The 26,691-nt window shown below is 43.2% G+C and overlaps 1 protein-coding gene across 3 annotated transcripts; it reads right to left on the reverse strand.

The window, feature by feature from the left end:
• Positions 1-3,044: 3,044 nt before the first annotated feature.
• PRPS1 (phosphoribosyl pyrophosphate synthetase 1) lies at positions 3,045-26,564 on the reverse strand. Of its 3 annotated transcripts, none has more exons than XM_069100442.1 (7): positions 26,260-26,564; positions 19,830-20,013; positions 10,886-10,984; positions 10,422-10,546; positions 5,631-5,804; positions 4,976-5,135; positions 3,045-4,804 (listed from the first exon to the last, which is right to left on the reverse strand). In XM_069100442.1, the coding sequence occupies exons 1-7, from the start codon at positions 26,379-26,381 to the stop codon at positions 4,712-4,714; spliced, it is 957 nt and encodes a 318-aa protein (XP_068956543.1). In that variant the 5' UTR covers positions 26,382-26,564; the 3' UTR covers positions 3,045-4,711. The 3 variants fall into 3 exon arrangements, with proteins under 3 accessions (XP_068956543.1, XP_068956542.1, XP_068956541.1); XM_069100441.1 differs by having other exon boundaries at positions 19,812-20,013; XM_069100440.1 differs by having other exon boundaries at positions 19,809-20,013.
• Between the last annotated feature and the right edge of the window lie 127 nt (positions 26,565-26,691).

The raw sequence follows: 26,691 nt of genomic DNA on the forward strand, positions 1-26,691 counted from the left end.
ATAACAAAGGGCCCTGCTTCTCATGTAGTATTTCCCAAACAAGAAAGTGGCATTCCTTGTTTTTTTTTTTTTAACTCTGAAGAGAGCTCTCCCCCACATACTCTTGGTTTCCATTTGGCCTGCTTTGGACCAGACTTGTGATGTGCAAGGATTTGCTCTTGGGGAAAGCCAATTGCATTGCCACTGCTCCACTACTTAGACTTAAGTTTCCGGGGGCACTTGGAGGTTAAGTGATTTGCCCAGGGTCCCATACCAGAGCAAGGACTTGAAGCCTGGCCTTCCTGGCTCAGAGGATGCCCTTTCATTATCTAACTCACCATACTTGGCCTTAAGTCTCCTCCTGGTTCTGCCCAGGCTATTCCCATTAATAAGCTCACCTATCAAATTAAAGGGTTCCTTATACTGAATAATTCAGCTAGGCAACAGGATTGATTGATCTTAGCTATTTAAAAAACCCCGGCCTTTACTGTTGAGGGAATAAGAAGGCTCTAAGTACAGGGGTGGAGAACCTTGGGCCTCAAGGCTGCATGCCATCTTCTAGGTCCTTAAGTGAAGCTCTTTAACAGAATCCAAACTTCACAGAATAAATCCAGGATTTGTTCTGTCAAACTTGGATTCAAAGGGCCACACCTGAGGACCTAGAAGGCCACAGGTTCCCATCCCTGTTCTAGTGAAACAGGCCTAGGTACTGGGCATGGTTTTCCCCCTAACCATTTGCTTCTATAAAAAGTAATTCTGTTCTCAGCCCCTACCCCTTGAGCCTTTTGGTTCTGTACCAAGGGCCAAACTGAGAATCGAGGGAGGGTTAGAGGCAATCTTTGCCTGTCCTAAATGCCATAAAATGGAAATGGGCCACCCAAACAGTCTGGGAGTGGCTGGCTCTATATCAAGATAATTCTTTCAACATTGCCAGGAGTCTCTAAATGAAGAAAAGCTACCAGAAGCCCCAAGAACTTAGGCATTGCTATCCAGCTCTCTGAGGTCAATGTCGCCCAGAAGCAAGACTGGGAAATAAAATGGCTGGGGAGCTTCAGAGACACAGAAGGGAGGAATGAAGAACCCCCACCCTGCCAAGCTGGACAGTCCTGTCAGTTCCATACACCCTTCCCAGTAGCAGGTTACTAAACCTTATAGCCCCAAATTCCACTACATAGCTTGTGAATCAAATTATGTAATTGTATTAATTTTGGTTTTTGAATTTTTGTAGAGGGTGTGGAATGAGGTGGACAGGGCTGATGCTCTGGTTTGTTTGCTGGACTACTTGCTACAGAAGAGGGCTCTACGTGGGGGAGGGGAGTAGGAGGAGGAGAGATCACCGGGAAGGAGTAGGAACATACAGAGAAAGCATTAAACAGAAGAACAAAGTCTTACATACCAAGCCCTTCATGTTTGTGCAATTAAGGAGAGCAAGGTACAGCTGCACAAATAGGTAAGGGATAGACATTGTGTGGAATGACTTACAGTGAAGTTTCCCCATTCTGAATATCATATCAATAATTCTTATTACTTCCTTGTAACTAAGTTCGGTATTGTTTCCCATATATATGTAAGTCATTGTATATTTCAAAGTAATGTAAGAGCTATTGAGTATTAATACAATTGATTGGACTAACTATGGAGACCAAATTAGAGCTGTTTCTAGATTGGGGAGTTTGGGGAATGGAATGGTAGTATGAGAGGTAACAAAGGATAAAAAGGTAACAAAAAAAGTTTCTACAGAACTGCAAGAATTACTGATAAAAAGTAACAGCCTTGGGAGGGACTTGAGTTCCCAGAGAACTCCTAGATAATACTAAAATGAAACAATGTAGAACAGAAGGAGCTGACAGCAGCAGGTGGATTTGACCAATCAGGGAACAGGCAGTGGCCTTGGGTCACCCACGCCCAGATAAGAATGTATCTAGGTTAGACTAAAGGGGGTACAGTATTCTGAGGTTGTTACTGCGCTTGTGTAGTGGACCTCATGTGTTATGTATGTTATCTAACAAGATTAGAGCCTCAATTAGTAATAATTAGGTTAATGTTTGGGAGGGGCAGGTAGCCCTTGCTTATTTAACCCAACTTTAACTTCTGTACCTCAGCCTCCTCTCTGAGTGCTGTACCAGAGACTGGACCGCCTGCTTCTCAAGAGATTCTAATAAATCTTTCTACCTTCACTTTGAGAGGTCTCCAAGTAGTCAGTTTGGGTTAGGGTCTCTGTATCCCACACATTGTTTATGCAAGCTGATTTGACTTCAGACGCCATTTTCGTAGTCAAGTACTTGTGCCATCAATAACCAAATCTTTGATATTCCATTTGGAATTTTTTTTTTGCTTTTTGGAAAGGAGGGCATTTGGAGTTAAGTGACTTGCCCAAGGTCACACAGCTAGTGTTAAGTGTCTGAGGCCAGATTTGAACTCAGGTCCTCCTGACTCCAGGGCTGGTGCTTTATTCACTGTACCACCTAGCAGTACCTGGAATATAATTTTGCAAGTTCTCAAATGGGCTGATGTTAAAATCGAATTTGTTTTCTTTCTATAGTCATCACTGATGGTGAAGGGATAGTAAAACTCTCCCTCCCAAGAGACTCTTCCCACCACCCTTGGCCCAGGACCAAGAAACAGAGAATGACAATTCACAATCACGTTGGGTTCCATGCACACACTCCAAAAATCTGATTTCTGTGTGGGTGATCCTTCCAGGTTTGCAACTCTGTTCCTCTCCCTGTCTTAGGAGAAGCAAAGTAAGCCATCCTTCTAGTGGTCAGCTTGGCTAAGCCTTCAGGGACAGATCTCAGCATTCTCAAGGTCCAGTCTTGTTCCTGACCTTTTGGGCTTAGGAGGACTTGACTGAGGTTTTCTTCTCCCCTGGCAGAACCTTTGGGAATTCAGGGTCAGGAACTGACTGAACATATGTATACACACAAGCAGACACTGGAGAAGGCTGCACTCCAGCATCCTTGCCAAGAAAATCCCATAAGCAGTATCGGCATGCTATGGTGATACAGGGGGTCATGAAGAGTTAGACACGACCGAACAACACGCAAACAAAAATAAACCAAAACTGCTTTCAAAGTAAGTTTAATTCCTTCATTGAAGTCTTATGGTTGAACAGGAATGCCAACATCAGTCACTTTGGTTCAATGCTGGCTAACAGCTCAGCAGCAAAGCACCAGGAAACTACAGCTGGAGCAGCAAGGAATCTGCTCGAACCTTCTGCTAGATATAAACGCCAGCTTCAGCACTCACTGCAGACTAGCTCATTCTACAGCTCTTTCTATAAATCTCCCCTTTAATCGGAGCATGTTACCAGCACCCAAGAAGACCGGAGAAAATGCATATGAAGTTCTTAGAATTCAAAGGCTCCAAGGCCAAAGAGCTCACAAAGGTCTGAGGAACCCTAGCATCCACCATCCATCAGTCACAATCCTTTCAATGTTATCTCCTGAGAAAAGCTCAGCCAGTCTCTGAGCACACCAAGGCACAAAGGGCTGCAGCCTCCAAGACCCTCCTTCCCCCTTATCAGAGTCACTGCCCACTGCCAGTTGGCCATTCTGCTTTGGAATCAAAGCTGCCTATGAGCTCAGGGAATGATGACATTTTTCTTTCCTCCACAGCTCATGTCATTGTGGTGCCACTCATGGAGAAAGAGGAGTATTTAAAAAGAAGGAAAGAGCATATTCCCCTTGAGGCCTAAATTTTCTCTCCTTAAATTTAGATTTGCGGACAGGAAGAGAGGTGAAGAAACATCAAAATCTACTAATGAACAGGGTCAACTACTGGAAAGGAGGGATTAAAAATGCACCCTGCTCATAATTAGAGCCTCAGCTCTGAATGAGGAATTTCTATGGAAAGACAGAAATATGTTATGTTCTGAACATAAACAAGGCCAGTATTTTTTCACTCAGGGAGAAACCTCAATCTGTAAATGGTGGTTTGAAAGCAAAAGATCCAACCAAAGTTAAAAGCCCAACTACAAGGGAACTCTCTTCCCCACTCTTTTTACTCCTCACTCACGTAGCCTGTTTTGCTGGCCCCAAACTAACCTCAACCACTCCACAACTTTACAATGCATCCCCATTCTCCTCCCTGACATGGCTACCCCTTGGCCTTCCCCCAGCTTCCCTTGAGGTGCTGTCCAAGTGTTGTGAGCCTTGTGAGCTCCTTGAGGGCATGGCCTGTCTTCTCACTATTCCCAGTAAAGAGCTTGACATATAGCAGCTGGGGCTCTTGCTATGGCCTGACACTAACAAGAGTTTAATTTTTATTTAGGCTTTGCAGATTTTTATTTATTTATTTTTTTGCCTTTTTGGAGGGCTATCGGGGTTTAAGTAACTTGCCCAAGGTTACACGGCTAGTTTTTTTTTGTGTGTGGGTGTTAAGTGTCTGAGGCCGAAAGTGAACTCAGGTCCTCCTGACTCCCGGGCCGGCGCTTTACTCACTGCACCACCCCCAGATTTTTATTTTTTAAACCAACCAACTGCTGAAGTTTGCATGCATAGTGGTGCATCTGCCCCGTCCCTCCCTCCCCTCCCGCCTGGACTTCTATGGTAGATGCGTCAGGCCTGCTCTCCACAATTAAGAGTGAAAACTGAAAGGCTCACTTAAGACTAACAAAAGGAAACTGGATGTGAGCAAAAAAATGTGGAGAGCAGGATGAACAAGCAGGGATTTCTACTGAACTTTTTGTAATATACCAAGCAATGACTGGCTTAGCATAGAAAAGCAGCAATTATAAAGGAACATGACTGAACAGGTAAGAGACTGACTCGCCATTGTGAGTCCTCCGGATGGCCTCAGCCAGGATCATAGAGATGTCAATCACCTGAAGGGGGGAAGAGAGGAAAGCAGAGGTCAACCCCAGGCAAGGATAGCATCCACTTAAAATGGCTGTGGCAACCCTGGTTTGGCCCAAGGCCTTCCTTGAAAAGTCAGGCCTGCTCAGGTGGTGGGCAAACAGTCCCTCCTCAAGATCCGGGACAAAATCCCATCTTACCTGTATTTTGGGGCAATGTTTCATCTTGTCTTCCTGAGGTATTGTGTTTGTGACCACAACTGCCTCAAAGCATGCATGGTTAATTCGAGAAATAGCTGGACCCGAAAAAATCCCATGAGTAAGGATAGCATAAATTTTGGTGGCTCCAGCTGACAGAAGTCTAGAAAAAGATAGTAACCAAATGAACCTAATTGTACCAGGAAGTGAAGGATGGGCAGAAGGAAAGGAGGCATGGGGGAAATTTATTTGTCAGTTTAACAAGAGACAAAACAAAACCCATTTTACAACTAAGAGCTACTAACAGAAGCTCCTGAGATGAACAGTGAGCCTGACAGAGCACAAGGCTATATGCTGCTACTACAATCAATAATAGCCATCAGATTGCCACGCTCAATGGCCTAGGTTAAATTCCACCAGGTTAAATTCTCCTTCCTACTAGAAACCACAAAACTGTCTGAAGCAACCGTCTGTGTTCAATGGATCAGTAAGTTTGCTTTGGGCCTGGGACATTGAAAGGTGGCATTTATTCCCTTAAGGTAGTCACTTTCAGGGCAGGAGAACATGTGGGTTTTTAAACAGATCATTTAGACCAATAGATTACACCCAGTCACTGCCTCCTGACAAATAACGCTCCTTCCCCACGCCATCTACTCACTTATCTGCTGCGTGACAGATAGTACCACAAGTATCAGCCATGTCATCCACTAGAATGGCTACTCTGTCCTTGACATCTCCCACTAGCACCATGCGGTCGACTTCATTGGCCTTCTTCCGCTCTTTGTGAATCAGAGCAAAGTCAACATTCAGTCGGTCTGCAATTGAAGTCACTCTGCAGGAAGACAAGGGTAAGGCAGTTTATAGATTTTTATCAATACTTCAGTGAAGAATCAATCACTCAAGGCCCTGACTAAGGATGGCAGGCAGCAAGACTGAGTGCCTATCCTAATGTTCATGACATCCCTGCTATTTTCAGCCATTGTTTCTCAGTGAAGACTATACTATGTAGCTGGATGTAGACTTCATTTTTAAGACAATTAGGAAGAGACACCAATTAAACAGTAGCTTTGATGTCTTCTTTAGGCTTCTTTATTGGTATGTTGCCATGGAATATGCCCCACTTGTCTCCAAATGAAATAGAGCTTTCTGTTTTGAATCACTGTCCATGAGGGAACACTAATGATTTCAGAAGAGAAAGGGAGGTGGGCAATCTGGCTAATTCCACTGACCCATTAAAAACCTTATCAACACCAATAATAAGGTTTTTTTGGACACCATAGTTTGGATGCCTAAGTTAAAGCTTAAAAGGTACTACATAATACATTTTCTCATTTGAGCTACATTCTCATTTGAGCATTCATTCAGTCCAGGGAGGTGAGTAATGCAGGTGTTATTCCCATCTTATAGATGAGGAAGTTGAGGTTCAGGAAAGGGAAGTGACTTGTTAACAGTTACACAACTAAATGTCAGAGGCAAGATGTGAAGCCAGGACTTCATAGGTTCCAAAACCCAGCTCACTTTCCTCTAAGTCACAAGTTGCTAATGCTTGTAGAGTCGGTGGTGTCATTTTCACATGTGAATGGGACAGCACCATTAAGAGGTTGGCAATGCCATCTGAGCTAACATACTGTCCATATTCAGAGGTAAATTCAGCAACAGCCCAGCAGTATGTAAGGAATGAGGGAGGTCCTTGTAGTGAGGAGGCAAATTACTTCCCCTAAGACTCAAATTTTCTCATTTGTAAAATAGGGAGAACAAAATCATTTTGCAAATTGTTTTCACCACAACCCTGTGAGGTAGGTAGGTAGGTAGTGTAAAAGTTAAATACAGAGAGAGCACGTTACTGACACAGTGCCATTTGCTAGCCAGGAGAGCATTACAGTTATTAAAAAAAATTTTTTTTCTTTTTTTTCGACTTAAAGTGAGTCAAGGGATGGCCATCCCTTGACTCACTTTTTTTTTGAGGGAGCAAGGCAATTGGGGTTGACTTGTCCAAGGTCACACGGCTATTAAGTGTGTCAAGTGTCTGGGATCGGATTTGAACTCAGGTCCTTCTAACTCCAGGACCAGCGTTCTATTCACTGCGCCACCTAGCTACCCCCATTAACAATCATTGTACTGAGCTATTTTTCCTTATATGAAAATTATACACAAAGCAAGCACAAGCAATATGCGCTTTGGGGCTACCAGGCTAGCTCAGTGCCAATCTCTTTTCGAAGGTTCCACCCACCATGGCATCCATACCTTAGGAAGATGGCTGCTCCAAGATAAGACTGAACAGAGAAGCTAGCTAGTCTGCAAATGGTTCACAGGATCCTAGACCTAGAGCCAGAAAGGTCCTTGGAAGGCATCAAATCCAAGTCCCTCATTTTACAGTTGGGGAAACTGAGGCCCAGGGAGAAGAAATAACTTACCAAGGTCACCCAGACCACTGCTTGTTGCAGAACTGGGATCTGAACTCAGGCCTAGAAACTCAGTGCTGATTCCACCGAATTATAGACTACCTCTCTATTACATCCTGCTCTTAACCAGGTCACACGCTGCTTTCTATTGCTACTGTTCTGAGAGTTAGTGGCCTCCTGAACACACAGGATTCTGTTGACCACATCTGCCTGCTTGAGATCATTCCGACCACGTATGGGCTTTGAACAAGCCTTTAGCTGAGTGCCTCAAAGCTCAGATACTCAGTGGCCAGTCAAGCATAAAGAGGTCCACACAGACAGGCCTCAGTGGGGCATTTAAAGCTCTGCATAGGCAGGCTCCAACCTACCCTGCCTTCTGGGCTTATTACACATTATTCCTCTTCATGAAATCTCCATTCCAAGCAAACTGGTCTAGTTGCTGTTCCCTGACTTGTCCATACCTTTGCTGGGGCTGGCTTTAACCCTTAGGACATATTCTCCTCTTAAATCCTTGGCTTCCTTTGAGTCTCAGCTCAGCAGCCTCCCTTCCTGGCAGGGGCTCCCAGCTTACAATCTGTGTGAATACTGCATCTCCAGGAACAGGAGTTTAGCTCCTCTCAGCAGACTGGTTGGGGATTTTCATCCCCCTATAAACGCAATGTAAGTGCTTAAGAAATGTTTGTGGATGAATTCATTACAGTCTTAAATGGGGAATGACTATGTAAAGAGATCATTTCAGTTCCTCTGGGGAAAGAGACCCCACCAACGGTTAAGAAACAAGAGAGCAGCTGGGGCCACTGTCAGCAAACCTAAATCTCAGCAGAAGATCAACAAAGCCTGACCTTGACTCATTTCAAGTTCTATCCTCACTCTCCCTCCACAATGCAAATAAAGAATCCCTGTGTATGCAAATTCCCACTATCTAAAGTTATAATCATATGAAAAAGGCTAACTGCTTCTAAGTCAATGAAAATGTGCCTTGTGAATCTGAATAATGCTATCACCACTTCATGGGATCTGCCTATAAATGCTGTCAGCCTGTTTCAGGCAGCCTATAGTAAAACTGATAGAGATTCAAAAAGCTTTTTCTAGGCGTATCACATATTTTACTAGTTTCAAATCCTGCCTCTAATGGTGTGTGACTGTGGGCAAGTCCCTTTTCCTCCCTGGGCCTCAGTTTCCTCCTCTGTAAAACAAGAGGGTTGGACTCAATGGCCTCTGAGACCTCCCATTCAATCTCTCTCTCATGACAGATCTGGATCTAACACACTGAGGAAAGAATGACATTGGAAAACAGGCCAGGAATAAATGGGGAGGGGGGGAGTGGAGGGTGCTGAAATGAACTTAAGTTCTCTTCATGTTTACTTTAATGGAGACATGAAAGAGAAACAAGGTGTTGTAAATATGAATGGCTTTGAAGGAATCCTGAATTAATTTTGCAAACACCTGGGTTTCGTAGTACCTGGTTCTATTTCTCCATTAAGAATTGACAAGAATTGACAGAAGTGACAAGGGTGGCTAGGTGGCTCAATGAATAGAGCACTGGCCCTGGAGTCAGGAGGACCTGAGTTCAAATCCAGTCTCAGACACTTAACACACACACACACACACACACAAAAACTAGCTGTGTGACCCTGGTCAAGTCACTTAACTCCAATTGCCCTCCAAAAAGCAAAAAACAAAAACAAAAAAAGAATGTGACACTTCAGAATGTATTACTAATGAGTAATCAAGGGAGGAAAATGAAGTGCTCTTAATCTGTCTCTCGTAAATTCTATTCCAACGGTCCTAATGCTCTTGGCTTTAATAACAATAACACAACATGATTTCTTCCTTGCTCAGTACTCAGTCCTAAGAATCAAAACTGTTCTGCAAACTGGCAAAAGGTCTGGGGAAACAAACCCGCCCATTCCCCACTGACACATAGTATAACCATGTTCTAGGTCATTTTAACAGCTGTCGATGTGTTGATCTGAAAAATCAAATCCCTAGCTGATTCCCAAGTCACATACATAGCCCCAAGTTAGGGAGGGAATAAACAATTTTTTAGGCATTTGCTATGTATACCAGGCACTGTGCTAAACACTTTACAAATATCTCATTTAATATTTATGACCACCTAGGGAGATGGGGAGTCCCCATTTTTCAATTAAAAAAAATGAGGCAGAGGTTAAGTGACTTGCCCAGAATCACAAAATTAATAGATGTCTGAGGCTGGATTTGAACTCTAGTCTTCCTGACTCCAGACCTAGTACTCTATCACTGTACTATCTAGTACTATCTAGCCATGGCTAGTGGTTACAGAGCTCCCTTCTTCCTGGGATCTACCTGAAGGAATTCCTGGACCCCCAAATAGCAACAGGCCAGTGAAAGGGAACACATCTGAATAAGTCATGTTCACTTTGTTTTTTTCCATGGTTTTTCCTTTTGTTCTGTCTTCTTTCACAACATGACTAATGTGGAAATATATTTTATATGATTGTATATCTGGTTGCTTGCTATCTAGGGGAGGAGGGAGGAAAAAATTAGGAAACACAAAATCTTTCCAAAAAAAGATTGAAAATTGTCTTTACAATTGGAAAAATACTATTAATAAAAAATTATAATAAAGTCATATGTCGCATGTGATGCCATCTCCAAGGAAAAGATACAGCAACAATTTAGGAAGAGAAGATCTAGATGACACAGGGTATAGAGAGAGCAACACTGGATTTGGGGCTGTGATCTGACCTCAGACACTGACTGGCTGTGTGATCCTAGGCAAGTCACTTCTGGTTCCTCAACTGTAAAATGAGGGATTGAACTCAATAATAGCACTGGCCCTGGACTCAGGAGGACCTGAGTTCAAATCTGCCTTCAGACACTTAACACTTACTAGCTGTGTGACCTTGGGCAAGTCACTTAACACCAACTACCCTGCTTTCCCCCTCCGAAAAGCACCAAAAAAAAAAAGATGAGCTGAGCCATCTTAAGTACTCCCAGATATGTAGATTGCCCACAAGCAGTCAGATCGGAGATGACCACAGGGTGGGTAGAATAAATCTTACCTTTTAGCTCCACCAGCATCAGGGGATACAATACAGCAGGTCTTCCAGTCGGTAATGTTCTCCCTTATCCACTTCAGGACAGCTGGTTCAGCATATAAGTTATCCACTGGGATATCAAAAAATCCCTGTGGAAAGGACTCTGTTAATCTCTTGGCTTCCCACCACCCGCTCCCATGCCCATGCCCAGCATTTGTAAATAAGCACCTTATCCAAAGCAACCCTGTGAGGCAAACAGCATGTTACCCCACGCTTCCATCGGGAGTGACAGAGGCCCATGCGTAGCAATACCATTCACCTACTAAGTAGGCGACTCAAACCAAGAGTCAAAGCAAGTTCTTGAGAATACAATCTCAGTGCTCCTTTCATTTAGTTCCAAGACATTTGGTCTCCTGCGTTTGCTTCTTCTGGTTTTCTGTTCCCCAGAGTATTCATGAAAACCAACACACACTGTTTTTCTTTAATACCTGAATCTGAGAGGCATGAAGGTCCATGGTGATTATATGATCTGCTCCTGCTACAGACAGCATATTTGCCACAAGCTTGGCTGAGATTGGGGCTCGGCTCTAAATGGGAGAGAAAGGAAGGGTCACTGACAAATAGTTCAAAGTTATGAACTTGTCAAAGTGGGCCTACTGCCTATTTTAGTAAAACAGTTTTGCTGTCTCTAGGATTGTTTATCAAAGGTAAAAAGAGGCAAGTCTGATACGTGGCTACCAGCCTACATTTAATTAAAAAAAAAAAGACCACCTGGTCTTAAAAACTTTTCAATCAACATTGTTATTAACAAAATAAAAGCAGTCCTACCCACTTCCACTCCCCAAAAGTCCCCAAACTACAATACACTGAAGTGTAAGACATATCGGATAGAATTCTGAAGTTCACAGAAACAAAGGAGCAAATGAAGACTTCTTAGCCCAATGCCTCTGGAAGAGGTTCATCACATAGATGCTCCCTTCAATAACAAGATGGCAGACCAAAGCTCATGTACTTGGTGCTGGCCCATCCTGTGGGGTTTTCCAGAAGGCCTTCTCTGATACTGTGTGAATACCAATGGAGCAGGTGGGCTGTCTATTGGTTCAGTATCTTTCACTCTTGCTATATGACCAGCCCATCACTTTTCATGGCATCCTTTATTCTGCTTCTTCTGTATACTCATTTTTAATATGTTAGTGAAAAGAAGGCTTGGCAAGAAATTTAAGTAAGTTATCTCAAGGGCATTTAAGAATGAAAATGGAAGCCCTGCCCCCAAAAAACCCAGAAGAAAAATGGAAAAGCAATTTAGGTGAGATTTAAGAAAAAAATCTGTTAGCAATCAGAGATGAGCTATAGAGCTATATATAAAGATTACTATAACAAACTGTTTTTCCCATCAAGGGCTCAGACCCTAATACCAGAGTTTCCAATGTGTTTAAAGAACAAAAACAGGAAAAGAAGCCAAACTGGATCAAATATATACCCTTTCTAGGAGACATACAACTGAAGCTATTGAAGAACTGGTAAGCAAGGTACATGAAGGATGGAAAGATAATAAAGTTTTTAAAAATTCACACTGATTAATAGGCAAAACAAAACAAAAACCAAAGACCACTGAGAAAACAACTATGGAGCTTGATAAGTCTTCTCTCCCCACCTATATAAAATCTCTGACAATCATCAATGTACAAAATGAGGGAATCCTTAAGTGAGAAATCAGTAGTGTAAAGCAGGTTTTCATAAGCAATATTCAACAATGAACTGTATCTTTACCATTTGTAGAGTACTTAAGATCCTGGTGGTGCTTACTGTTTATAGAATATAATTTATTTTAAATGTGGTATAGCAAAATGTCACCTTAGAAAAATGGTTGAAGTTACTGATAAGCGATTTAGGTCAGATTTAAGGAAAAATTTGTTAGCAATCACAGATAGAATGAGCTTCCTTGAGTCCAGAAAGTAGATCAAAAGGAAACTCAGATAAGACAGCTTTGAAACTTAGATACTGACTTTATTATATACTTAAAAGGAAAAACAAGATCAGTGTAATAGCCATTTGTGACTTTTAATTAAATTACCTTTTAATGTTATATTTTGTAGTATGAAAATGCTCATATATCTACTAATTTCATAATAAAAATAAAAGTATAAAAAGAAAAAAGTCACTATAAAGCCTCTTTTTCCAAAAAGACTTCTCCCCACCTATATTATCAAAATCATTCAAGATTCCTTGAAAGATTATGATAGAAATAACCCTATTGGGAATATGGAGTCCAAGTGGAAGAGAATGGTTTCTCCATGGTCTTTCACGTGTTTCTGTTTACAGATGACAATAGGGCTTGCAAAATAAGCCCTGGAATACATCAGTCTCTGTAAGTCGACCATCCACGCAGTAAAGACCAAATGGATGAGTAATATCTATTACCCAGATTATGACATGTATTTCGATGAAAAACCTAGAGTCTGTCTATCAATGTGTAGACCTGGACCTAGAGTTGGGTCTAGGGTTGAACAGGAGGAAGGGAATGGACTCAATTTACTTTGGAATATTACAAAGCTCTTTAAACTACCCTTAAGCTTCCCATGGAAGCAAAGTCCCTCAACAACTCCTTTCTTTACTTGCCTCTCCAATGAGAGTCTGTGAGTTAGCTGTGACTTCTTTTGGTCACCTATTTCCACTTATGGGACAGATGTAAATAGGTATGACGATTTCTCTAGTAGTATACCTGATAGTCACCCTACAAGGAGTTTACAGAAAAGAGGTGGTCTAACAAAGCTTGAGGATTCTTGGGACCCTCTTGCCTCATTTCTGCCACCATCACTACAGAAGCACAGGGGGCTAAGTTGGCTAGATGGGTGGTATTTCATCTTTTTTGTTTCCCAGGTTGCTATGGTCAATTCACCACCAAGTGGTCAGTGTGCTGGCAACATTACTTTCAGCATCTCTGCATTTAGCCAAGCTAGTCCTAAAATCTGCCAGAATTTCTTTCTACTTTGCTAGCATTAACCTCAAGAATCCACCTGGCTGAGGCAGAGGAGAAACAGGCTGGCAAACATCACTTCCAAATTCTCTTCCTTGTTTTTTCTATAGTCATGATCAGTATCATCCTGCCCTAAGAGGTCTCCCAATATCCTATCACCTTGGATGCTGTGCAAGAATTAAGTTCTAGGTGGTGCAGTGAATAAAGCTCCGGCCCCAGAGTTAGGAGGACCCGAGTTCTGTTCCAGTTTCAGATATTTGGCACCCACACAAAAAATAACTGGCCCTGTAACCTTGAGCAAGTTACTTAACCCCAATTGCTTAAAAAAAAAAAAAAAGAATTATGATCTAGCAGGGCCTATCAAGCTGGAGTTTCCAGGAGGGACCCAGTCAGGCCTACTGGTCAAAGATCAGCCTAGCCAAGTCTGGAGAACACCACCATTAGTTTAGCTGCATTTTAAGCTGAAGCACCACTCAAGACCATCTATTCAGTTTACAGAGAAACTCCAATTTGAATGGGGGGCGGGTGGCACTGTAGCCCTCCCATGAATTACATTATAAACCCTTGAAACTTAAAAGTGATCAATGTATGCATTAGATGGTGTGTTTACAATGTCTTTTTCATATAAATATTCTCCATACTTCTATACAGCCCAATGTTTTGTGGCTACATCACGTTTGTAGAGCATAATTTGCTTATTTTCCTATAATGTTGGACATTTAGGTTGTTTCCATTTTCTTTTTTTGTGCTTTCATAAAAATAGAACTGCTACAAGCATCTTGAAACAAATCATTGTTTTTCCTTTCAGGTTAATCTCCTTGGGGTACATTACCCAAAGTGGAATTCCTGGGTCAAAGGGTAAGAATGTCTGATAACTCCTTACACACTACTCTCCCTGTTGAGTACTATCCCTGATGAGACTCAACTCATCAACATATAGTAGCACCAGCAAAGTACATAGCAATTAAAGTACCCATTTTTCCAGAGCCTTATCAACAAAAGATCTTATTGTTTATTTTTGTTAGTTTAATATATGCATAATGATACCTGGGAGTTTTTCTCCATTTTCATTTCCTTAATTGTTAACAAGGCTACAAACATATTAGAGAAAGTTTTATGGAAGCCATCTTTTGTTTTTAAATACCAGTTATTTCCAGCCATATAGCTCCCCACCCCCACAAGCATCAGGCTCCAGGCTCCTAACAGAGAGCCAGTGTGACTTGGGGGAAAGGAAGCCAGTCTCAGGCAGAAGGCTCAAGTCAGGCCTGGGACACATCAATGGAGGGGTGACCTCCCTCAAGTCACTTAATATCTCCTGCCCCAGGCAATTCTCTTCTACTCAGCATCTGGACCACCAGAAAATTCTCTCCACCCCTACCCCTAAATCTACTCAGTTTTGGGACTCTGCCCTGGGGCTGAGCTGTAGGGATTAAAGGGACAATTCACCCCAACCCACTGGATCTAGCTAACCCCACGGGATGCATGCATACCATCACTCACTGGGATCCTTCCACCTAGTAATTCTTCGGCCCTTTGTAAATTCCTCCAAAAGGTCAAGGCCATCTAGAAAAGGTGCTTCCACTTCCACAATCTGGCTTCTGACTCTTATCACCACTGAAAGTCACCAGTAAGCTCTCAGATGCCAAATCCAGTGGCCTTTTCTCAATCCTCATTCTCCTGGAGATCACTGCAGCCTTTGGCACTGTGGATCACTCTCTCCTTGATTCTTTCTTCTCCCTAGGTTCTCAGGGCCCCACCTACTGCTGCTTCTCCTACCTGACTGGTCCTTCTCTGGATTCTCTCCCAGGTCACACTCTCTAAACCACAGATGTCCCTCAAGGTTCAGTCCTGGGCCCTCTCCTCTTCTCCCTCTAGACTACTTCATTTGATGATCTCAGCTCCAATGGCTTTAATAGCCATCTCTATGCTGCTGACTCAATCTACCTATCCTGCCCCAAACTCTCTAATGACCTCCAGTTTTGCATCTCCAGCTGCCTTTCAGATGTCTCCAATAGGATACCCAACAGATGTTCGTCTTAAACTCACTATGTCCCAAACAGATCTTACCTTTTCCTCTAAACATTCTTTTTCCTCTTACTGAACCATCCTCTCAGTCCCTCAGATGTACTTGCATCTAGGTGATCTCACATTCCTCTTCTCACTCCCTATATCCAATCTGTTGCCAAGACCTGTTAACTTAACCTTTGTAGTGAAGGCCCTTATCACAGGAAGGGAGGAAGGTGAAAGGGGGGAGAAAAAGGGGATTATTTCAATAGCCTGCTGATGGGTGGGCCTGCTTCAAGTTTCCCCCCCACTGTAATCCATACTCCATTTAGCCACCAAAGTTATTTTCCTAAAGATATTTGATCATATCACCCCCCCCCCCCACACACACACACATACTCTAGTGACTCCCTATGACCTCCAGGAATCCTGACTCCTGGACTAAAGTCCTCTGGCATTCAAAGTCACCCATAACCTAATCCCCTCTTACCTTTTAGTCTTCTTATATCTTAGTCCCCACCAAGTATTCTTGGATCTGGTGACACCGGCCTCCTGGCTGTTTCATGGACAAAACATTCCACTCTCAATAGTTTCTGGCTGAACTATGGCCATAGCCTGCTGTTTGGTCTCCCTGCCTCAAGTCTCGGCCCCACTTCAATCCCTCCTCCAGTTCAGTTATCAAAGTAAACTTCATAAAACAAAGATCCGATCATACCCCCTCCACCTGCCCCCCCATCTAATCAACTCCAGCTGTTCCAAATATAAAATCCATTGACTTTTAAATCCCCTCACTACCTTTCCAGGCTCCTTACATATTAATCCCCCCCATACCCTAGAATCTAGTGACACTGGGCCTCCTCCCTACTCCTAAATCCATTCTCCTGACTCTGGGTCTTTGTACTGCTTGTCTCCTACGCCTGGAATTGTCTCTCCCTCCTCTATGTCCTGGCTCCCCCGATTTCCTTCAACTCTCAGCTAAAGGCTCACATTCTGCAAGAAGTCCAGCCTTCCTGAGATTATTTCTGATTTATCCTGCACATAGCTTGTCTCCCTCATTAGACTATGAGCTCCTTTGAGAGCAGGGATTGTCTTGTGCCTTTTTTTTTGTATCTCCAGTACAAGGCCAGGCACATTGTTGCTGTTGGTCAAGTCTGACTCTTTGCAACCCTGTGGACCATACTGGCTATGGGGGTTTTCTTGACAAAGATAATGGAGTGGTTTGCCATTTCCTTCTCCAGTGGAGTAAGGCAAACAGAGGTTAGGTGACTTGCCTAGTGTCACAAAGCTAGGATGTGTCTGAGAATGGATTTGATCTCAGGTATTCCTGACTCCAGGCCTGGCATTCTATATCCACTGCAGTGCCACCTAGCTGACTCTAGCACATATTGTTCACTTGTGTCCAACTTGCTCTGACTTCATCGGGGTTTTTTTGGGCAGATACTGAAGTGGTTTGCCATTTCCTTCTCCAGCTCATTTTATGGAGGAAGAAACTGAGGCAAACAGGGTTAAGGGACTTACCCAGGGTCAATCACACAGCTAGAAAGTGTCAGGTCAGGATTTCAACTCAGGAAGGAGTCTTCCAGATTCCAAGCCCAGTGCTCTATCCACTGGGTCACCTAGCTGCCGCCAGCACACAGCAGGTAATAAACGTTTGTTGATAGCTTGTAGAATAGTCAATGATCTAAACTGAGAAAGGGAATTTCCTCACCAAGAGTTACCAAGAAATTACAGGTCCAGACCCTCTAAGGAGCAGACATGGTTAATCTCCCTCTAAAGACTTCACTAAATGTCTACTTCAATTAATTTTGGTAAACAAAACAGACAAAGAACTTATAAACATAGCTGAGAAATGAGTATGAAAAATAACCACTACTTTAAAATATAATAAAATATATATTGGGGCGGCTAGGTGGCTCATTGAGTAGAGCACTGGCCCTGGAGTCAGGAGGATCTGAGTTCAAATCCAGCCTCAGACACTTAACACAAATACTAGCCGTGTGACCTTGGGCAAGTCACTTGGCCCCAACTGCCCTCCAAAAAGCAAAAAATATATATATAAACATTCTAAAGATGAAATCTCCCGGGGTAATTGCTCTTGCTTTAACCTGCTTGGATCTGGATTTTGGTCTAGAGTAGAAGTCCTGGGGTGTGTAACCAGCTTGCCAGGGCGTGTGGAGGCTTCAAAGAGGGCACCCAACAAATACCTTCAGCAGCTCAGAAAACCCCAGAGTGTGGTATGAAGCTCCCCTGTCTGGTAGCAGAGTCCTACTGTGGCAAAAAGCCCAAAATTCAACTAACTGAGTGGCAAAATGAGCAGGCAAAGGAAGCAAACCAAGCAAAGCAATCCAACATTACACTCCTATACTGAGGAGAATCATTGCTTCAGAATTTCCAGAAAAAAATAGACTGACTCAAATGGCAAAAGAGGCTCAAAAAGGCGATGAGGAGAAGAATGCCTTAAAAAGCCGAATTTGCCAGATGGAAAAAGAATCTCAAAAGCTCAATGAGGAGAATCATTGCTTCAGAATTAGACTGGAGCAAATGGAAGCTAATGTCTTGATGAGAAATCAAAAAAAAGATGTTGTTAAACAGATCCAAACAAATGAAAGAACGGAAGGCAATGTGAAATATCTCACTGGAAAAACCACTGACCTGGAAAATAGATCCAGGAGAGATAATTTAAAAATTATTGGACTACCTGAAAGCCATGATCCAAAAAAGAACCTAGAAATCATCCTTCAAGAAATTCTCAAGGAAAACTTCCCTGATGTTTTAGAACCAGAGGGCAAAATAGAGGTTGAAAGAATCCACCAATCACCTCCTGAAAAAGATCCCAAAAAGAAAACTCTTAGGAATGTTATAGCCAGGTTCCAGAATTGCCAGATTAAGGAGAGAATATTACACACAGCCAGGAAGAAACAATTTGAATATTGTGGAAACACAATCAGGATAACCCAGGATCTGGCAGCTTCTACACTGAGGGATCGAAGGGCTTAGAATATGATATTCCAGAGGTCCAAGGAGCTGGAATTAAAACCAAGAATCACCTACCCAGCAAAACTGAGTATAGTGTTTTATGGGAAAATATGATCATTCAGTGGAATAGAGGACTTTCAAGCATTCTTGCTGAAAAAACCAGAGTTGAATAGAAAATTTGACATTCAGATACAAGAAGCAAGAGAAGCTTGAGAAGGTAAACAGGGAAAAGAAATCATAAGGAACTTATCAAAGTTGAACTATTTACATTCCCAAATTGTAACTGATGAAACATAGAGGGCACGGGACCAATTTAATAGGAAGGGATGATACTTAAAAGCTGAAATTGAGAGGTGAGAGAGGAATATAATGAGAGCAGATGGGGAGAGACAGAATGGGGTAAACTATCTCATATAGAACAGGCAAGGGAAAATGGTTACAATGGAGAGGAAGAACAGGAAGGCAAAAAGGGAAAATCTTATTTTCACTGAATTTGGCTCAGGGAGGGAATGACATACACACTAAATAGGGTATCTCACCCTATAAGAGAGTAGGGAGGAAAGGGATGAGAGGGGGGGATGATGGAAGGGAGGGCAGACTGGGGGGGGTGGGAAATTGGAAGCACCCACTTCTGAAAAGGGACAGGATCAAAGTAGAGAATAGAACAAGTGGGAAGTGGGATAGGAGGGAGGGAAATATAGTCAGTCTTTCACAATATATTTACTATGGTAATGTTTTGCATAGCTACACATGTTCAACCTATACTGAATTGCTTATCTTCCCAGTAAGTGACAAGGGAGGAAGAGAATGAATCTGGAATTCAAAGTTTTAAAATCAATGTTTAGAAATATATATACTATTATTAGTACTATTTTACATTTTACATGTAATTGGGAAATAAGATATACAGGCATTGGGGCATAGAGATCCACTATGCCCTATTAGAAAAGTTGAAGGGGGTATGGAAGGATGGGAGAGAGCAGATTGGAGGAGGGGATATCCTGTGGGACTGCTATTTTGGGGCGGTGGGGTAGGGGAAAAAATTTGTAACTCAAAATCTGGTGGAAATGAATGATTGTAAACCAGAAGTTAATAAAGCATTTGAAAAAAAACTGATTAAATTGGAACTTCTTGACTAGTGATTTATATCCTGATGAAAACAAGATGACTCACATTTAAATAATCCCTGTGTCCCAGACCTCTAATTCTATCAGTATAGTTAACTGCCAGTCTGGGAACTTCTATCACTACAGAAAGTGGCCTGGGATACCAAAAGGTTAAATAACTAGCCAAAGGTCACATAACACAACCAGGATAAGTTAGAAGTGAGACTTTAACTCAGGTCTTCCCCTTCAAGGCTAGCTCTCTATCCATTCTACCCTAATCTAAAATGGAAGGTCACTAGGGGCAAGGTTAAACTTCTGGAGTAACATTTTAAAAATAAAAGAAAATACCACATTGGAGTCTGCTCCTACTTTGTCCTTTTTGTCCTGCCGGGCATAAGGGAAGCAAGGGATAACAGCAGTGACTCGACTTGCTGAAGCGATCTTGCAGGCATTGATCATGATGAGAAGTTCCATCAGATTATCATTGATTTCACCACAACCACTCTGGACGATGTAGACATCCTCTCCTCTGACACTTTCGCCAATCTCCACGCTACAGCAGGAAGGGAAAATTCGATTAACAATGTTATTTCAATATTCCACTGAGGATTTCAAAACATTTAAGGCATGCTTCACTATACTTAGGATCCCTATCAACTTACTGGATTGATTGGATTCAAGTGACTGACCGATAGATCAATCTATCTAGTTAGATCCCGTGTTGGCAGGTGAATGACTAAAATTCAGTTGTTGGCACCTACTTTAAGTTTCATGTAGAAATATCTGACATAAATACATACATCAGTTATGGATGATCCTCGCTGTACTCATCTCAAGAAACATCAACTTCCGAGTTTAATACAAAAGTAGACAGTTTCTCCCCTCAAGGGATCAGTGCACGTGGATCTGTGACTAACTTTGAAAGACATCATGGGTCAGTTTTGTCTATGGCCAATGTCAGTTTCCACATCTGGAATCCCAAGACTAAGGTTTGAAGCCCGACTCTGCTGTTTAACATCTGGGTGACTCTAAGCAAATCAAGTTGGACTAGATCTCATCTTCATTTCCAACCCTGTTTGGTCTCCAAATTTGCAGGAAACCTTCACATTCAATAAGAAAGAAAATACATTTTTGCATTTAGCCTGCATATATACACAACAAAAGTGATGAATTTTTCTCCCCTAAGAGTTCACTAAAACTTCATTTGGAGTTTATGCAATATTTCAAAAAGATAATATACTTATTTTCCGATATTTCTAGAGTCCTCTTGAAAAGCTTCTTATATACCCCCAGTTGAGAACTTCTGAGTTAGATAAATTCCCAAACTTTCTTAAAGGTCTAAATGCCCTGCACCCTACTTTAGTTAATAGTAAAAACCAATCACCTCAAGGGTACTACATTAAATTGGGTAGGTTGGGGTTTTTTGGGGGGGGGGGGGGGGGGGAAGAAGGAAAGATATGGGATAGTCTAGATTAAGCTTGACAGACACTATTATTCAGCAATAATTATTCTGAATATATAATATAATATAAATAATATAAAATATATAATATAATAATTCCCTGTCTTTCTATCGTGTTTCCCTGATAATAAGCCCTCCCCTTACTGTGTAAGTTTCCTCTAAAATAAGCCCTCCCCCGAAAATAAGCCCTATTGAGATTGCTACTGTAGTGAAGGTGATCCCCTGCGCTACACGCTCCCATTAGGTACCCTCTATATGCACCGTCCCCCCCCCCCAGCTGCATCCAATCAGAGCTGCAGCAGTGTTCTTCCCCAGTGATTTACTTATTGAATAAAGGTACATTTTTTGTTCACATTTACCTGTTTATTAAAATTGCTGTCAATGTTCGTTAAAATAAGCCCTCCCCTGAAAACAAGCCCTCTGTTTTTCTGTCCAAAAAAATTATAAGACAGTGTCTTATTATCGGGGAAACAAGGTATCAAAATGGCAATAGAACTTTAGAATAAAAATACCTCATACTGAGTTCATCTCTAGTCACTATCTTAAGAATGGGCTTTGATTTCCCAAAATAGTCAGGATATTACCCCAAAATAGTCAGGATCATTACACTCCCACCCCCACCCACCCCCTAGCCATCAAGGAGCCTCCAGAAAAACACTGAAGGCCAAACGTTAAGAGATAAACTTCCCCACATGACCTGGGCCCAGAAGCACTTTTGTGGGAGAATCCCCCACAGCTCCTAGCATGGGGTATGCACATGTGGGACTAAAAAAAAAAAACACCACCCAACTATGTCCATAAGGGATATGGACATAAAATTTCAGTAGCTTAGCTGCTGTCAACTGTCCTTTTTCTGAATCGTTGTCCCACTGACTACATTGCTGAAGCAAAGTGATTCAGAACTGAGAAATGAGACAAACACCCCCCCCCCCACACACACACAGGACAGTCACAAACATGGACCTGTAAACCTGACTTTGAAAATTTCCTTAATACAATGTAGTCTACAGTTGTACACTTGTAACTATTTCTGGGCTACAGTAACTATAACTGGGCTACAGTTACTTGGGAAATTTCTAGGAAATCACTCTCTCCTCTACCAATCCAACCCAAAAGGCTGAGTGTGGAAGAGAAAAACTAGAAGGGTCTAAACTATACTCTAAACTATACACATACTATATGTGTCCCATACATTTTGCCTTTGGCGGGCATGTAAATATTCCATTTGACTAATAAGGGAAGCCCACCCAGGCTTCAGACCTGCCTAACACAAGGACTAAAGAATTCTGGTCCAGGGACAGTGAAAGTGCCACAAAGTCCAACTAAGTTCTTCATACGGTATTCTTCATAAGGACCCAATGTGCTATTCACTGATAAAAGGCCAGAACAGGCTATGTGTCCTCCCTGATTGACTGATAGGACCATAGGAGGCCACTGGAAGCAGCTGATGGTCCAGTGGATAGAATGCTGGTTCTGGAGTCAGGAGGCCCAAAATTCAAGTGTGGGATCCTGGCCAAATTACTTTACTTCTGTTTGCCTTAGTTTCAACAGTAAACTGCGGATAACAACAGCACCTAGCTCAGAATTGTTATGATCACAAAATGGGATATTTGTAAAGTGCTTAGCACAGTGCAGGGCTATAAAAATCCTGATGCCCTGTGCTTCCCAAGGTTTGCGTTAGCTTTCTGCCACAATTAGTTACAATGGTAAACCTGCATCCAGAAGGAAGCAGGTCCTGAAAAATGGTTATTAGCATTCTAGAGGGTCAACAGAAAACCGAGGAGTCAAGGTGGCTATCAGCCCTAAACTCAAATCCTTTTAAAGGCCCAGTTATTGCTAACTGGCTGTTGAACTGTTACCAGCTGAATATCATGCTCTAAGGGATGTGTACTATCCATGTGTCTGTGTCTATATATACATACAAATTGCATATATATAGACACATACACATACAGATTGTGACCTAGTATTTACCTGTATACTTATTCCAATCTGCTAGGGCCTAAGAAAACTAACTTTTTTGGAGGGGGAGGGGAGACAAAGGGACAAAAAAAGATTATATAAACCTGCCCTGTTCCACATGGCAACCTTATGGGGACAGGTTTTTATTTGAAAGGCAGCTAAAAAAAAAAAACCTTGTCACAGCCAAGATGTGGTACCAGTCCTCAGTGTCCAAGCTTATTTGACTTTCTTTAGCCATCTGCACTATTTAGTAGACTGTCAACTCCAACTTCTATAGACTCAACAACAGGGCTACACCTCCCCCACCCCCAGTGTTCTGGTCCTAAGGAAGAATGAATTAGGAACTTCTCTAATAAAAGGCAGAGAATCCTCCATCTTGAGCTGGACAGGACTTCAGAGGTCATTGAAAACAAAACCTCTCCTTTTACAGTGAGGGAACTGAGACCCCACCCCCACCCCCAAGGAGGTAGGATGACTTTCCCAAGGCCACACAGGTAGTAGCCAACAGGGGGAGAACATGTGTCTCCTGATTAGGCTGTGTGACCTAGGTCAAAGCCCATCTCCTTCACTCCTCTGTGCCCCAGCCAACCCCAAGAGGACTGACAGGCAGAGTCTTACTAGGCACTTCCTAAAGGGAGGAAATCCTAGGTCTGGAGGAAGAGACGAGAAGAGGAAGGGAAAACACAAGGCAAGGTTCCTTAAAATTTGGGCAAAGGCTTGACACTGAAGAAATGAGAAAACACCCCTCCCCCCCTCAGCTATGCAGAACACAGTTTTATTGAATTGCCTGCCCCACCCCACCCCCATCTTTTTAAAGTTTTTATATTAAAGGAACTAGCTCACTGGAAGGGGGAGGGATATATACAAAAGCCAAGATGACCCCCAAAACCCCCAAAGATAAACTTTTTAGGGCGGCTGCCTTCAGTTTGCTGGGCTGGCAGGTCAGCAGTAAGGAGAGCTGCCAGCATGGTTTATCCGAATGCAGGGACCATTCACATGCCTAGCTTAGCAAAGACTTCTTAACCTTTTACTTGTATGTGGCAAAGCCTATGGACCCCTGCATAGAATGTTTGGAATGCATAAAGTAAAATACAAAATACATTACCAAGGAAACCATTATACTGAAATACAGTGAACAATTTTTTTTTTAAATCAACTCCAGGTTATTAAAAAAAAAAAAAGTTAAAAGAAGGCTCTCAGGTTAAAAAAAACCTGACTCAGGCTAGAAGTAGAAGAGCTCTAGGAGATGAGAGCCTAGAATCAGAAAGCCCCGAGTTCAAATCCAGCCTCAAATACAAACACTATGCTAGATGCTGTAGGAATAACTACCTCAATTCAATTCTCAACAATCCTGGGAGGCAGGCACCATTATTAGCTCTATTTCACTGATGGAGAAGCTGAAACAGAGCTGAAAAGTTAAATGACTTACTCAAGGAACCTCATGGGGCTTTTGTCACATCTCGATGCCTTGGAAAGGAGGCCCAGAAAGCTTGGGGTGACTTGCCCAAGGGTACACAGGCAGAAGTGGCTGAATTGGGATTTGAACTTAAGTCCTCTCACCCAAATCCAACCCTAGCACCACAAAGCTAAGCAGTGAAATATGAAATTTAAAGCCGAGCCTTCTATAATCACAATCAACCAAACATTCTCCCATCCAAGGAAAATCTTCAGCAATGCCCCCTAACTTGTTTGCCTCTTTTTTCAAGAATTTTAAGCCACTCAACAAGCTCCTCCTCCACTGAACAAACTCCTGGCTCAATCCACTCAAATGTTAAATCGGTTCTACAAACAGAATAGGAGAACCCAGAGGGGTGGGGTTGTGGTATGGTGGGAAGAATGCTCAATTTGGAAAAACCTGGGATGCTCCTCCATATCCCAACCAGTGTGACCCTTTGTCGAATCAGTCACTGCCCATCCAGGGGTCACAGCTTCCTTATCGGTAAAATGAAAAAGGCTTAAACCTTTTTGGTGGGTCCTGGACACCTCCCTAGGTGTGGACCCCTTTTGAGAGTATTTTCAAACAATTAAAAGAAATGCTAAATTTCAATTAGCATTCAGTGAAAACAAATTCAGTCACTGTTTTCTCATTAAAATTCCCAGATCCCTGGAAATCTATCCATGGACCTCAGATTAAGAATCCCTGGACAAGATAAGATGGTCAAAGGTCCCTTTCCAACACAAAATCTATAACCCTAAAATTCCAGTTTTCCGTCTCTCAAAATACAATGGTCGCTCCTTGGGGGCAGGAACTGCCCATTTTCTCTAATATTCCCCAGCCTCTAGCCCAGTGATTTAAAGTTTATTGACCGATTGCTTCCAAGAGAGAGGTGCAAACTATAATTGAGACATTTCTACAGGGTACTCTTAAAATTTGCAAAGCATTTCCCAAATATTATCTCATTTAGTTTACACAATGATCCTATGAAGTGGCAAATGCTATTGTTATCCCCGTTTTCCAGATTAGGAAGCCATAAACAGTGTGGAGTGAGTCAGGAAAATCTAGTCAAAACCGGGCCTCTACCATCTACTGGCTCCTAGATCTAGAGCTGGAAGAGACCTCAGAAGTCATCTAGAACAATTCCCACATTTCACAGTTAAGGAAACTGAGGCCCCAAAATGAAGGGGGGTGGGGGGGGCGGGGACTTTAACTCCGGTCGTTTCCGCTCTAAAACCACCGTAAGTCGTTTCAACTGTGCTTCCAGTGTAACTCTGGGCGAGGTTCTTAGTGGCCCCAGGAAAACTCTCCCAAAATCACTCCCCTAAGCCAACCTGCACAGGAGAGGGATACACTAAATCCTAGGCCAAGTTTATCCGTGTCTTACAGGTGAGGAAGCCTGAGGCACAGGAGAGAGTAAGTGACTTGCCCACGGTCACAAAACTACCGAGGGGCAGAGCCGGTATTTGAACCCAGAGCTCTAACCATTAGATCACACTGCACAGTAAGCACCTATCAGCGACTGCTTCAAGCCAAAGGTCCGGTCCCCGGAACCCATGCCCAAGGCTAGCTGGCGATACCGGCTTTAGCCTTGACCAAGGGATCCGGGACCGCATCACCGCCACGGGGAGTGGGGAGAGGGTCCGAGTCTCGGTCCGTTTTTCCACCCGACCACAAGCCCGCCCTCCCGAGTCGCGAGCCGCATTCCCAGCCACGAGGTGGCGACTGCTCGTAACGTCCCTCCTGCCACTTCATTCCTCCCGGCAGCCCCCCAGGATTGCCCTGAGCGCGCCCCGACCTCTAGCCTGGGTCCCAGCGCAACTGACAACCGGTAGCCCAACCGCCGGCGCATGCGTGCGTGCGTGAGAACCAATGGACCCGGGCCAACAGCCCTGACCCACGACCCGGCCCCAGTTCCTGCCCCGGTCCAGACCGCTCACCACGTCTCCTGGTTACTGAATTTCTTGGTCACCACCTTGCCCAGTTCTAGGCCCAGACGGTCGGTGATCTTCTGGGACAGGTCCTGGTGGGAGCTGCCGCTGAAAATCTTGATGTTTGGCATCTTCACCCTGCGGTCCTCGGCGGACGGACCCCAGCGATCACTGCGGGTGGGACACTGACTCGGTCGATGAAGCCTGAGGCCGGTAAGGCGAGGCTTGGGAGAGGTGACTCGGCAGCAAGAGCGTAATCAGCACGACGCCTCGGCCATCTTGCCTTCCCGCCAGGCGCTCGCGTTCTTATATTGTCTGCCGGCTGGAGGCGGGGTGGCGGGGGCGGAACCCTAGGTGCGGGGGCCGGCCTCCGCCTCTGTCTATTGGTCATCTGGTAGATAGGGGCGGTGCCCTATCTGTGTCCCCACCCCTTCTCGGGGC

This window comes from Petaurus breviceps, unplaced genomic scaffold (genome assembly GCF_028583685.1).
Source record: "Petaurus breviceps papuanus isolate PSGF00001 unplaced genomic scaffold, PetGlider_PUasm1.0 400, whole genome shotgun sequence".
NCBI lineage: Eukaryota > Metazoa > Chordata > Mammalia > Diprotodontia > Petauridae > Petaurus > Petaurus breviceps.

Coding starts and splice junctions, on each gene's coding strand:
- PRPS1 (XM_069100440.1), bottom strand. CDS start 26,381: ATGCCAAACATCAAGATTTTCAGCGGCAGCTCCCACCAGGACCTGTCC. Junction 20,014..26,259: donor TTCAGTAACCAGGAGACGTG/GTGAGCGGTCTG, acceptor TTCCTGCTGTAG/CGTGGAGATTGGCGAAAGTG. Junction 10,985..19,808: donor TAGGAGCAGACTCCAATGTG/GTATTTTCTTTT, acceptor TCTCCCATTTAG/AGCCGAGCCCCAATCTCAGC.